The sequence below is a fragment of the Acartia tonsa genome, chromosome 8, assembly GCF_053477335.1.
Source record: "Acartia tonsa isolate MP-2025a chromosome 8, ASM5347733v1, whole genome shotgun sequence".
NCBI classification, from domain to species: Eukaryota; Metazoa; Arthropoda; class Copepoda; order Calanoida; family Acartiidae; genus Acartia; species Acartia tonsa.
Window position 1 is genome coordinate 52,811,089 of NC_137267.1, and position 14,045 is coordinate 52,825,133.

At 30.8% G+C, this 14,045-nt stretch overlaps 1 protein-coding gene across 1 annotated transcript; it reads left to right on the forward strand.

Annotated features, from left to right (window-relative positions):
* Positions 1-7,290: 7,290 nt before the first annotated feature.
* Positions 7,291-12,999, forward strand: LOC145326684 (uncharacterized). The gene is made up of 6 exons (XM_080170050.1): positions 7,291-7,351; positions 7,939-8,078; positions 9,646-9,687; positions 10,667-10,725; positions 11,974-12,118; positions 12,356-12,999. Exon 6 carries the CDS (start codon positions 12,364-12,366, stop codon positions 12,997-12,999), a length of 636 nt encoding a protein of 211 aa, XP_080026176.1. The 5' UTR covers positions 7,291-7,351; positions 7,939-8,078; positions 9,646-9,687; positions 10,667-10,725; positions 11,974-12,118; positions 12,356-12,363.
* The last annotated feature ends 1,046 nt before the right edge of the window (positions 13,000-14,045 follow it).

Below are 14,045 nucleotides of genomic sequence, written 5' to 3' on the forward strand. Positions count from 1 at the left end.
AAAATATCATTGTTGTTACAGAGGGGTGGTTTTTCATTTTATTTTCGTCATCTGTATAAACAAGGATGACAACATCCATAAAAGCAGAGCTCTGAAATTAAAGAGTAAAACAAACGAGCATTCATAGTTGTAGTGGGTCAAAACTTAATAAAACAGATAGAATATCAATCTTTAGGGTATAAAATAATTGTATATAACTTGTTTCAAAATTGCATAAATACAAGATTCTTTGTAAGTAGATACCTACATTTTAAAATTTGATTATTTGGATTATCTAACAAGGATGACAACATCCATAAAAGCGAAGCTCTGAAACGGTAGGACAAACGGACATTAACACTGTATAATGTCAGAACCGAATAATCAGAATGCGAATGTATAAGAGTCAAAGCAAAATTCTGAAAAACTGCTTTATACAGGATAATAATTATGGACATACTTACATTTTTAGGACTTGATTATAGAGTTGCTTCGCTTATAATATTGTACTTTGTTGTCCCAGGAATCAGTATACCAAAAATCACACCAATCGGATAATTAGGTCACATACAAATTTGTTGTTAAAAATGTAAAAAAATCAACATGTTTAAAATGGACGTACGGACATTCTGGTAATGATTATAGAGTTGCTACGCTTTCTAACTCGTACCTAACTATTACAGGAATCACCATGCAAAATTTGAAATCGATAGGACAATTCTAACATGCCTAAATTAACGATAAAAGCTATTTAAAAAAGTAAAAAATCAACATGTTTAAAATGGACGTACGAACATTTTGGTAATGATTATAGAGTTTCTACGCTTTCTAAATCGTACCTAACTACTAAAGAAATCACCATGCAAAATTTGAAATCGATAGGACAATTCTAACATGTCTAAATTAACGAAAAAAGCTATCCGTGACGGACGTACGGACAGACGGACGGACGGACGTACGGACGGACGGACGGACCGACCCTAATTATAGAAAAGCTTCGCTTTTAAAAATAACAGATGATGAATAGGATAATTACATATTACACAACTTTTGTTGTCAATAAAGTTAAAAAATCATTATTTATATTAATGAGTTGACTTTTACATTTTGTTAATGTTAGACAGACTGTGAGATGTACAATCATTACTTTTGTATAATAGCTGCGCATTTAACAATGATGATACCATCTATAAAGGGAAGCTGTAAATATGAAGTAATTTTATCATTTAAAGGGAACCTAGTAAAAGTAGTAAGGTTTTTTCTGTAGGTGTACTACAACCTAGTAAAATTGTCTGACTCAGATTATGACGTCAAAATAAATTAACCAATGAGAGGCCACTATAAATTTTACCATTGGTCAATTACAGTGTATACTGGCCTCTCATTGGTTAATTTTTTTGGACGTCATAATCTGAGTCAGACACTTTTACTATGTTCTAGTACAGCTACAGACAGAAAAAAAACCTTACTACTTTACATATGAGGATAAGAAAATTTCATCGAGATATTTGAAATAAGTAAGTCAAGGATCACCCAAAGTAACCTGTTGAGCAGTGATAACCCGGAAAAATTATCTTTAATTAAACTTTAAAAAAGGTCGGCTAAATTTAAGTAGCCGATTGTGTACACAGTTTCCTCGGTGTTTCCTCATCCTATCTCAATATTTATTACTAGCTAAAAAAGCTTCAAACTTCAAAAAAAAATCGAAATTTGAAAAATTAAAATTTGGATCGTTTATACTTTCAAAATTTTAATTAAAAGTTAAGTTTGAAGCTATTTTAGCTAGAAGTAAATATTGAGATAGGATGAGTAAAACAATGTACACAATCGGCAACCCAAATTCAGATGACCTTAATATAAGGGGTAGGTTTCAAGGGCGTCCAAGCTTTTTCGGGTATAGTCCCTTTCGTGACATCGCTTATGGGGCGATTTGTCGTATTTTTTACAGTAGATTTTCTCCTATTTCTAGCCCATGCGGGGGGCTCTAACCCTGCGGGGCCAATTACCTAACCCTGTGGGGCAATCACCTAACCCAATATAACCTAACCTAAGCTAAAATAACCTATAAAAAGCCATTTTATAAATACGACAAATCGCCCCATGAGAAGCGATGTCACAAAAAGGACTATTCCCCCTGACCTAAAATGACCTATAAAAAGCCATTTTAAGAATACGACAAATCGCCTCATAAGAATCGATGTCACGAAAAGGACTATTCCCCCTTTTTCATATGAGGGGGGGGGGGTACAAATTAAAATTTATTTGGGTGGGGGATGGATAATCACCCAAAAACCTTCCCCCCAATTGAGAATAAAGAAAGTGGTGGATAGATTTTTGTTTGTTTGTGATAAGTAAGGTGTAGGTAGCCCTGCAGAAAAATTACTACCTCTCCCTTATTTTATCTTTTTTTAAAAATCGGGTTAGTATTAATTAACAGTGCTCAACCAGCACTTTTTGTGAAAGCGCTGAAAATAGTTTTATATCCTAAATACATATTGTTGAGACAAGCTTTTCATACAAAATCATGTTCTCGTGCGGATGTGGAAATATTAAAAAAGTAATGATTACTGATTAAATCCGGAGGAAAGCTTCCTTAGATTTTTAATTTTAAAAGCGAAGCTTTTCTATAATTAGGGTCGGTCCGTTTGTCCGTCTGGAACGGATAGCTTTTTTTCTTAGTGTAGGCATGTTAGAATTATCCTATCAATTTCAAACTTGGCATGGTGATTCCTTTAGAAAGCATAGCAACTATATTATCAGAAAGTCCATAAGTCCATTTAAATTTGCAGATTTTTTTACTTTTTTGAAAACAAATTTTTGTATGTTAAAATAATTGTTATAATCAAGTCCAAAAATGTGAATATTTCCATAAACAATATCCTGTATTTATGCAGTTTTCAACAAATTTACTTACAATATTGTTTGCGTTTTATACATTTTTATTCTGATCATTCAGTTTTGACACTTCAGTTCGTTTGTCCTACCGTTTCGGAGCTTCGCTTTTATGGATTTTGTCATTCTTTTTATGCTTATTTGTATGTTGATATACCCCGGTTCTAGGCCCCCAGTAAATAGCTTTGCACGCCCCTTAAACTAGTATTCAGCAAAAAATATTTTATTCTATTTTGAAATAAGTATGTCCTTAAACAATATTATTCACTAAGCAGTTTTTCAACAAAATTACTTACAATTTTGTTTTGACTATTATAAATGTATATTCTGATTATTCAGTTCCGACACTCTAGAAGTGTTAATGTTCGCCAGTCCTGGCGTTTTAGGGCTTCGCTTTTATAGATGTTGTTATACTTATTTTATCACACATAGATGAGTCATAAGAAAGTTACACTTAAACAAGTAAACTTAAATTCATAATTTTATCTTATTAGAATTCTTATTTTAAATTGTTTTGTAATTTAAAAAAATATCTTTTCTTTATAAGATAATTCTAAATATTAAGTATTTACCTTACAGGATAACTTCTCATAGGTCCTTTTTTCCCGAAGCGATTTAATGGAGGTAAAAATAGGACCTATGAGAAACTTCATTTTAAAGGAGATCCTTATCAGTTAAGTGGTAAGCAAGAACCCTCGGTAAAAACCGACAGCCATACATCGGTTACTTTTATTCAAGATTAACTGTGTATTTTTATAAACAGATATCCTTATACTAAACTAACAGGATGTCTGTTGTCTGTGTTTTTTGTACTGAAGGATCTTGCTAACCGCTGAACCGATCGGGTTCTTCTTAACAGGGTAGCTTCTCATAAGTCTTTGGAAGGTTTATAACTATTTTGGGTGAGGGTACCACTACCTTCCAAGAGAAATCGCCCGTAGAAAAAAATATTTTCTACAATTTTTCTTTAAAAATCTAATAATTTGGGTTATTAAGTTCGACTCTCCCCTCCTCGAGCGTCCCTAGAGGCCTCTAGGGGCGTGGCCGCTAGTATAGTTATAGAGTAGCTAAACTATTAGAAAATAAACAGTCTACTGTGCATGGGGGCCACCACTGCAATCTAAATTACAATAAAACAGGGAGGCTTATTGTATAATTAGGGTCTCACGATAACGGGTAAGACAATTCTGAAAATAGAAATGACGCAAATGAGTACAAAATTGTTCTTATCAATTTTAGTGTTTTTTTTTAAATGCAAAATATAATAATAACTATTGAAACAATTTTTAAGTATAACTTTTATCTTATTAGGATAGCAATTAAACAAGAAAAATATTTTAACTATATGCAATTTGTGTTCAAACACCTAATTGAAAAAAATAATGCAAGATGTAGCTTTTATTTTAAGATAGACTAGGGGCAACGCACCCTAGAAGCCTCTAGGTATTCCTAAGGTGGGAGGGGGATAAGTCAACCGCCCTTCTACTTTTTAATTTGAGTTTTATAAAAAATATTATAAAAAAAATTGGGGAGGGGATTATAAATTGGCGCATTTGTATAAACACCAGTTAATGTACAAATGTACAAAACAAGTTTTAAAAATTCGGAGAACCCAAACACCCGTCATCGGTCTGTACGACGGTACACTACAACGTCAGTGACGCACTTTTTATAAGAGGTGCGATTTTGGACTTCATTCTTTCGAGTGTCACAATAAACTTGTTAGATATCTTAGACTTATAAAACAAGGATACCATTATTTATAAGTAGCGAAGCAAAAACTCTTTCGGGCAAACTTTAAAGTCATATATAGAGCAAATGTTCAGTGGTCATAAAATATAAATGCATATACACATATTTGGGTATTGTCCAAGTTGAGGAGTAAAAATGACCCCACATCTTGAAATTAAATCACCCTCTTGCCATTATACAGAACAGATTAAACAAATACAGGATATGGGCTAGGTTAGGTTAGGTTAGGTTATAAAGAAACCCTGAACGTCTAAGCTAATGAAAGGTTAGGACCCACATGGTTTGGATATCAAATAGAGTGCTTGCTTAGTAGCCCCGCACAGAGTTAGGGAATACCCACACTCTTAATTCGTAGCGAGAGAGGGGACAATGGGCTGTTTATTACACTAGTCCCCAAAGTTTCATAGTAACGTTTTCTTATTCGTTACCTTGAAAAAACTTTGGAGACTTTTAAATAATATTAATTGTAGGTTTATAAAGTTGAGTGTCCAGACGTTTCAACCACTACTTTTATTCTACAGAATAAGTAATTTTGTGTCACATCATTAGGGATGTACAATAATTTAACGGCCATTGTCTTACCCTTTAGATCCATGCTCTTAATTACTCATCAAAGTTTAATTAGGTTAAAAATTATCATGGTGTCCAAATTTTCTGAGATGAAAATTAAATCTTAAAAATCATATATAATATCTGTCTATCTATAATACAAAGTAGAACGATTTATGTCTGTCCGTCTGTCCCTTAAGATCTTGGTAACCACTACCAATCGGATTCTACTCTTCAGGGAATATACCTACTGGTCCCTTGGTGGTTTTAGGCTATTTTCTTGGTGCGTAGGACACCCCCAACCCCTCAAAAAATAAAAATAAATCCCCCCCCCCTAGAGGCTAGGGCGAAACCGCCAGTCATAAAAGTAAAAGGAAGTCTATGTGTGTCTGAATCTTAAGATTGCCTAACCGTGGAAATAATTATATGGTTTTCCTCTACAGTGAATCCTCTTAAAGGTCCAGGGGAGGATTATAACTATTTCGGGGGAAGAGTACCTAAACCCGAAAGGGAACCTATTAAAAGTGTCTGACTCAGATTATGACGTCAAAAAACATAACCAATGAGAGGCCAGTACACACTGTAGTTGACAAATGGTAAAATTTATAGTGGCCTCTCATTGGTTAATTTTTTTTGACGTCATAATCTGTGACAGACACTTTTACTAGTTTCGGCTTTGTATTTGAATAGAAAGGGTTGGGGCTGAAATATAGCCTAAAACCATCCCAAGACTTCAATCTCGAAACAAAGAGGTCTAAAACCACATTGGGACCTATGACAAGCTTCTCTAAAATGGAGAACCTAAGAGGTTAAGTGGTTAGTGAGATCTTATATAATAGGATACTGTAAAGTAAGTCTTGTTTTTGGCTATTTTTCTGTCCCTTTCTCACTCATTTTAACATACATAGCCTCTATATGCTTAGGGCGCAACTACTAGTATACTCAGGGAGGAAGGGGCCTTGTTACTGTTAATTACTCAGTACCCAAAGTTTTATAAACACTTTCTTCCATCTGTTGGCTAAAAATCTATTGACAATTTTGTTAGATATTTATTGGTTCATTTTTGTCATTTTCCCAAGTCCAAACTTTGATTTACAGCAGGGGTAATTTTGATTAATATCCTTAGGGGTATATGTCAATTAATCGTCTAATGTGTTATCCCTTAACATTCCTTCAGTATAAGTTGTATGTTTGTGTATTTGACTATTAGATAAATAGAATAAAACACTAGAGGGGAAAAGAGTTAAATAACCCCATTGTACTATGCTTGTACCTTCACTCGATTGGGTCATTGAAAATCAACCAATGGTGTTATGTGTAATGTGTATTAACACATCCAAGTTGCAAAACAATGTATACTATAGATCTGTTATTTGGTTGATTTCTTTATTTTTCAACAAAACAACAATAAGTTTGGCAACCATGTATAACTCCTGCTGTGCTCAATGCATTGATTGCTTTAAAAAATGAAATAAGTGAATCATAGTTTAGTTAATATTGTATTAGATAGTAACTCAAAAAGAAGAAACTAACATTAAAACTTGTATTTTTTTTGCAAATGAGATAAAAGTCTAAAGATATTATAATTTTGTACATATTTATTGTAGGGTACCTTATTTCATTATGATATTTTTTTTTAAATCTAAAAATTTATAAATGATTAAATGTTATGCTATACTCGACTAAGATTTTCTTAAAAATTTGAAACCCAGTATTGTTTTAAATATTTATAAAATAATAATAAATCAAAATAAAGTTTTAAAATTTAAACAGAGTGCCAAAGAAAAATTATTTGTTGCCTATTACCCTAACCCTTAAAAAAAGATTTAAGTTTTATAAACATTTATATACTGAAATTTTTTGCCTTAAGTATGTTCTAAACTTATAGATAAACAACTTTCATATAAAGGTTTTTTTTCTAAATCTGTCATTTAAGGCATGAAATTAATTTTGTAAATTAACCTATTAACAAATAACTTGTAAATATGATTTCTACGGATTTTCTAACTTACATAGGCGTTTTCTATATACATTCCTCTTTTCAAAAGTTGCAAGTCAACTTTTTATTTAAAATAATTTTATAATATATATAAAGTTAAAATGATAAAATTTAATTTCAGAAAATATGTAGAAATGTTGAGTAATTGATTTATTGGAGTAAAAATATTGCATATAAAAGGTAAATTTGATTAGATTAGAATGTGTGGGGGGGAGGGTTTGGGTTGGAATCTGTGCTCGCTAGGCTCTTAAAGGGAAAGCACCAAAATATTTGTTAAACTACATTTTGTGCTTTGTAAATCTTTCACTCAAGATTTGAATGTGTCTCAATTTCTTTAAATCAATAAAAAAAAAGTAAACATAAGTAATTGTTTCTTTTCACACTATATGACCCACTTACACTTAACAGAAATCCGCGACCGTGGCTCAACAGGTAGGGCATCCACTCGGCGTCCGGAAGGTGAAAGGTCTGAATCTCGGGCCACCACAGCGTCATAACTAAAGACATTGAAAATGGTTTCTACTGCTGCTATGTCATAAATAGTTACAGTAGGGGGAATGCCTTGGCCCAAAAAAGGCGCAACTCGTTATCATGCACAGTTAGGACTTCTCAGACAAAGGTCGTGCATCACAGAGAGTTGGTTGTCTGTTGGATGTTACTTAACCTAATATGCTTGGGTGTTTGGACAGAGAAGGGTGCATAACAGTCATCCTTAGTTCTCCTGGATTGCTGGACATATATCAGATCGAAAAATATTTATTATTAAGAAAAAATCCTATTATGAAGAGTGGACAACAAACTAATTAAAAGAAGTTTGCTTGATGGTTGAAAAGTGAAGACGGACAGAGATACATTCATATTGGCTTCATAAATCTACATTATACAAAGTCTGGATTCTATTTAGAAGGTAAAAGCTTCTGTACACATAATGGATTGCGAGTAAGAAAACTTTTAACAATAATTCCATTGAAACAAGGATGACAACATCCATAAAAGCGAAGCTCTAAAACAACAAATGTTAACACTTGTAGAGTGTCAAAACTGAATAATTAGAATATAAATGTTAAAGTATAAACAAAATTGTAAGTAAATTTGTTGCTTAACTTGATAAATAAAGGACAGTTTTTAGTACACACTTACATTTTTAGATCTTAATTATAGAGATGCTTTGCTTTTAACATTGAACTTTGTTGTCCTAGGAATCAGTATTTCAAAAATCAAATTAATCGGATAATTATATCACATTTAAATTTGTTGCTAAAAAAAATAAAAATCAACATGTTTTAAAAGGATGTATGGACTTTCTTGTTACAATTATAGAGTTGCTACACTTTCTAAATTGTTACTAATAACTACAGGAATCACCACAATTTGAAATCAATAGGGCAATTCTAGCATGCCTAAATTAACGTAAAAAGCTATCCGTTCCAGACAGACAGACACTAATTATAGAAAAGCTTCGCCGAAAAAATAGACATGAATACCTTTATTTGTTGAATAATTTGTTACATATTAATTTGATTAAGTTCCACATTAGGTTTAAATGAAATTGTACATAAATTACAAAATTCCTTATAAATACAGGTTATAGTAAATAGACTTACTTTTATTTTTAGAATTTGAGATGCTTAGTTTATAATGATGTAGCTTGTTGTCCTAGAAATAATTATTACAAAAGTCAGCATGTTTTAATTGTCTGCTTCTTAAATAGTATCTAATTGTTGAAGGAATCATCATGCAAAGTTTTGAAATTAATAGCCAATTTATAACATGTATAAATTAAAGATACAGCTCAAATAGCTTATTTGTATGCCTCCAAAGTTTATTAAAATATGTGAGAGATAAATAGTTAGATAACAAGGATGACAACATTCATAAAAGTGAAGCTCTGATATGATTGCAACACATGTAGAGTGTCAGAACTGAATATAAAATAAATATAAATCAGTCTAAACAAGATTGTAATAAAATTTATTACAAAACTGCTTAAATACAGATACTGTTTATGGACATACTTACATTTTTAGTACTTGATTACACTTCACTTTTAACATTGTACCTTTTTGTTATAGGAATCAAAATTAGATAAATAGGATAATTATAGAATGGATATATGGTTTGGTATCGATTTAAGAGTTGAAACACTTCCTAAATTGTATCTAATTATAATAGGAATCATCATGCAAAACTTGTTTTAATTAACTAAAAGAGGTAACCATTACGGAGAGACAGAGGGACTGACACTAATAAAGGAAAAGCTTCGCTTTTTAAAATACATGGATAAAACAAAGAAAAGGTTAACTCACAAATGAAATATGAATTTTACATACTTATTTCGAAATTACAAATTGTTTCAAGCATGTGAGCTCTTTTCTCAAATTAATGTAAAACTAAAGTTTAAAATGAAATTGAAATTAAAGGATTATTACAAATATTTTTTTGTTAATAATAATCTTAAAATATGTGTTCCCTAGGATTCCTGCAGCAATTATAAGGACAACAATAAGAAGTTTCGAGTAAGTTTATTGTAGCTCACCTATTCTATAGTTAAGGTTTTTTTTGTAGTATATATGTATATATATATATGTTGACCTGTAAGTAACACATAAATTAAATATTCTTTTGGGTTTGCAAATTTTACTCTCTAAAAAGCTGTAATTTCTCTATAAAAAATTCTTTTACCAAAGAGGTTTTTGAAACTTTGAGTCATTAAATATTGATGCAAAATATACAAAAATAGGGGATGGTTACTGTTTATATAGGATTGGCCATTCCTAGGATAAATACTCATGTAATTAGCAAAGCAACTCAATAATCTAACAATGTTATTATGTCAATATCAAATAACCTTATATTGAGCTTAGATTTTAACATAATATTTTCTTTCTTTAATATAATTAGAGCATACCTCTATGTTTCTTTATGTTAGTTTTTACATCTGATTTGTCCTTTTTAAAGCAAAGCTTTTCTATAATTAGGGTCGGTTGTGCGTACGTCTGTCCGTCCGTAACGGATAGCTTTTTTGTTAATTTAGGCATGTTAGAATTCCTATCGATTTCAAATTTTTCATGGTGATTCCTTTAGTAATTAGGTACAATTTAGAAAGCGTAGCAACCCTATAATCATCACCAAAATGTCCGTACGTCCATTTTAAACATGCTGATTTTTTTTACTTTTTTAACAACAAATTTTTATGTGATCTAATCATCCGATTGATATGTTTTTTGTTATATTGATTCCTAGGACAACAAAGTATAATGTAATAAGCAAAGCAACTCTATAATCAAGTCCTAAAAATGTAAGTATGTCCATAAACATTATCCTGAATCAAGCAGTTTTTCAACAAATTTACTTACAATTTTCCTTTGACTCTTATACATTTATATTATGATTATTCAGTTCTGACACTATACAAGTGTTAATGTCTGTTTTTCCTACCGTTTCAGTGCTTCGCTTTTATGGATGTTGTCATCCTTGTTTACAATATTTTTTTAGGATTTAAATGAGTAAATTTGACTTAGCTCCGAGCTGATGGGAATATATCTAATGGAAAGGTAAATATGTTCTTAATATTGTAAACTTTATATAAAAGTGAAGGAAGTATTGTTTTAGACATTACATTGTTTAGCTTCAAGTAAAGCTTTTTTCCATGTTTCTAGCATGATTCTAACTCACTTTGTATGTCTGTACATCTGTCAATCTTTCTGTTGTCCTAAATCAAAAATATGAATTATTCAGTTGCTATTTGAAATTGCTGTATTTTTTGGAAAGATTTTGTTGATGAATAAGTAACTATTGTAAAACTTGCTAAGGAATTTAATCTATCTAAAATACAAAGTAGCTTGATGTCTGTCCATCCGTCTGTCCATCTGTCCGTCTGTCTGTCCCTTAAGGTCTTGGTAACCACTGAACCGATCGGATTCTACAGGGTATATACCTATTGGTCCTGTGGTGGTTTTAAGCTATTCTCTTGGGGGGTGGGACACCACCAACCCCCCAAAAATGAAAATTTCCCCCCCCCAAAATTTTTTTTTTTATATTTTTTTCTTATTTTAATGTTTTTTATGTTTTTATATAATTTTATATATTTTTAAAATCTTTTATATCTTTTTTTATATTTTTATATATTTTTTTTATATTTTTTTATATTTTTAATTTTTATTCTTCTTTTTAGATTCCTTTTCTTCTTTTAAAATTTGTTTTTTCAAATTCAAAAAGATTTTAAAACCTTCTTTCTCCTGTAGGGGCAAAGCCCCAAAAAGGCTAATGGAAAGAAATTTTTTAAAACATTACAAAAGAGAAAAAATTCAAAGGTTTCAGAAAATATGAATTAATATAAATAAATATAAAAAGTTATAACAAGTTATAAAGAGTTGTAAAATGTTATAAAGAGTTATACAAAGTTATAAAATACAAAAAATATCTAAAAAAATGTAAAAAAAATTTTTTAAATTCTCCCCTGAACCTTTATGGAAGCCGCTAATTTAAGATAAAAGGTTGATTTTTGCAGATTTCAAATTTTGTGTGATTAGTTGTATGACTATTAAGCTACTACTCAACAACAAGCTATATCTGTCAATCTATTTTTTGTGCTATTTTTTTGTTTGATATAGATATACTCTTATTTTTTTTATGTGTTTGATATTGATATTCTCTTTGGTAATATGATTTTTATCAGTTGCTATGAAAGATGTTTGTATTTTATATTTACTATTTAACTCTTTTCTACCTCCATCTGCTTAGTTGTGCCTTTAATTTTTATGTTATAAGCTTTTTTTATTTATGTTGTCAATCTTGTTTAGGAATCAATATATAATAAGAAGTCAACTTAGGGGTCTAAACTACAATAGAACTGGAAGATGTTGAGGAAAGTGAACAGTCAAAGATAACTAAACTAAAGTAAAATTAGCCATTGGATCTAGAACAAATTGTGTGGTGTATTTTCAGGTAAATGTTTTCTCATTCCATTATTTCTACCCTAAAAATTTACAAATCAAAAATTAAAATGGATAGTTTAGTATGCAATTGTTTAAAACCTGTTCAGTAATATCTGTAAATTCCAAAGTATATGCTTAGTATATTAGTCATAGACAAGGTGTCTTAATCATTCAACCGAAAATGTATATTTACAAAACAGTTTTGATGATTAAATATAACTTTGACTAATACATACATGTTTTTTAGCTTGTGAAATGGAAGGAGCTGGCCCAGCAACAAATTCTTCCTGCACATGTGGTTTTCAATTTGGGGTATATCCCCTATCTTCACAAGATTCTCAGTCATCAAATTTAGCTGAAGAATTTAGTAAAATGAGTATCAACTTTCATGGCCCTGCAGGAGAAAATAAAAAAATTTTAGCTATAGAAAAGATTGCAGAGATAAAAAAGAAAGTAGCTGATTATTACTATGATCCAGAGTGTAAGGTTATAGCTATTCCAAATCATTTTGTAACACCCAAGAAACCAACTGTGTTAGGTAAAGAGGGCAAACAACAGCAAGATGCTCAGATTTTGGATAAATATCTTGAAGAACGTTTACATCATGAGCTTGTCAATGCAGCAAGAAAATTAAAAATGGAATCATTCATCTTCCTTGGGTTTCAGGCAGCTGATTGCATTCACCAATTAGATAAAAACGGAAAAGATACCAGAGGCAAGGATAGATATGCAGAATTTAATCAGTATGAGAAAAGAGTGAAGGAGATCCTTGACATAAAAGATGTTGAAGAGGAAAAATTGAAGTCTTGCATTGATGCACATAAGAAGTGGAGGAAAAATCCATTGGAATTTCAAAGCCCACAGAACTGGCTGTTTAAACAGGAATGTTAATATTTCATATAATTAACTATATATTTTTCCTATAAAGCTTTGAACATCTTATTAATTTAAAGTACAATTATGTTTCTTTTAATTTTAGAGAATTTTAACTTACTTTGCTGCAAAATTGCTGAACTATTTTCTTTTAAGTCTTTCCATCATTGTTTTTTTTAAATTCAATAATAATATTACATATTATAAACAAACATTTTAAAAATATGAAGTATTAACTTTATTTATGTCAGGTGTTAAAAAGTCAGGTAGATAGAAAACGTTTCAATTTGGAATCAAATTTCCTATATAAGATCCCTGATGATAAGTTAAGAAACTTTTACAAATATCAGTTTTACAATTTTAGCCTGCAAGAAAAAAAGACTGAATGGGACACCAGCATGATAGTTCCTGAGTATAAAGCTATTATAAACATAGAGGTAAAACGTGGTTGCAATGATTCTAGTGATAAACTCAAATTACTAAAAGATGCTTCAGATCAAACAAAACAGCACTTTTCTTTTATGCAGAAATTATTTGGAGGAATGCTTTCCAAAGATTGGGTTTTTGTTAGGGCTGCATGTGTTCCTTATTTGACAATTCTTGAAGATACCACAGTTCCTTGTGTCAACTGTCAACCATTTATTCTACAAGATGAAGATGTTAATGATGTAACACCTTGGTTGAATCAGATATTTGAACACAAACTTGTTACATCTGATAATTATGATCAAGCAGAATATGAAAATCTTGTAGCTGAATTGATATATCAAATGTCAATAAAAGAGTCCAGTAGATTTGATAAACTTATATCAGATCCATTCACAATTAGCAGAGAAACTGAAAAAGCATTAACAGGAAAAGTAGAAAAGAATGATGGAATATCAGGAGATAGTAATGTTCCTGTGTACATGCTCAACAATGAACAGCTGCAAGCAGTACACTCACCAGCTAAATTCCTTATCATAGATGGTGACTTTGGTACTGGTAAAACATATGTACTAAAGGAAAGAGCTAAAGAATGTGCAAGAGATAATAGTAAACAACAATTATTTTACATTGATATA

Bases quoted from the DNA above. Each gene is read 5' to 3' on its own strand.
- LOC145326684 (XM_080170050.1), top strand. From the start codon at position 12,364: ATGGAAGGAGCTGGCCCAGCAACAAATTCTTCCTGCACATGTGGTTTT.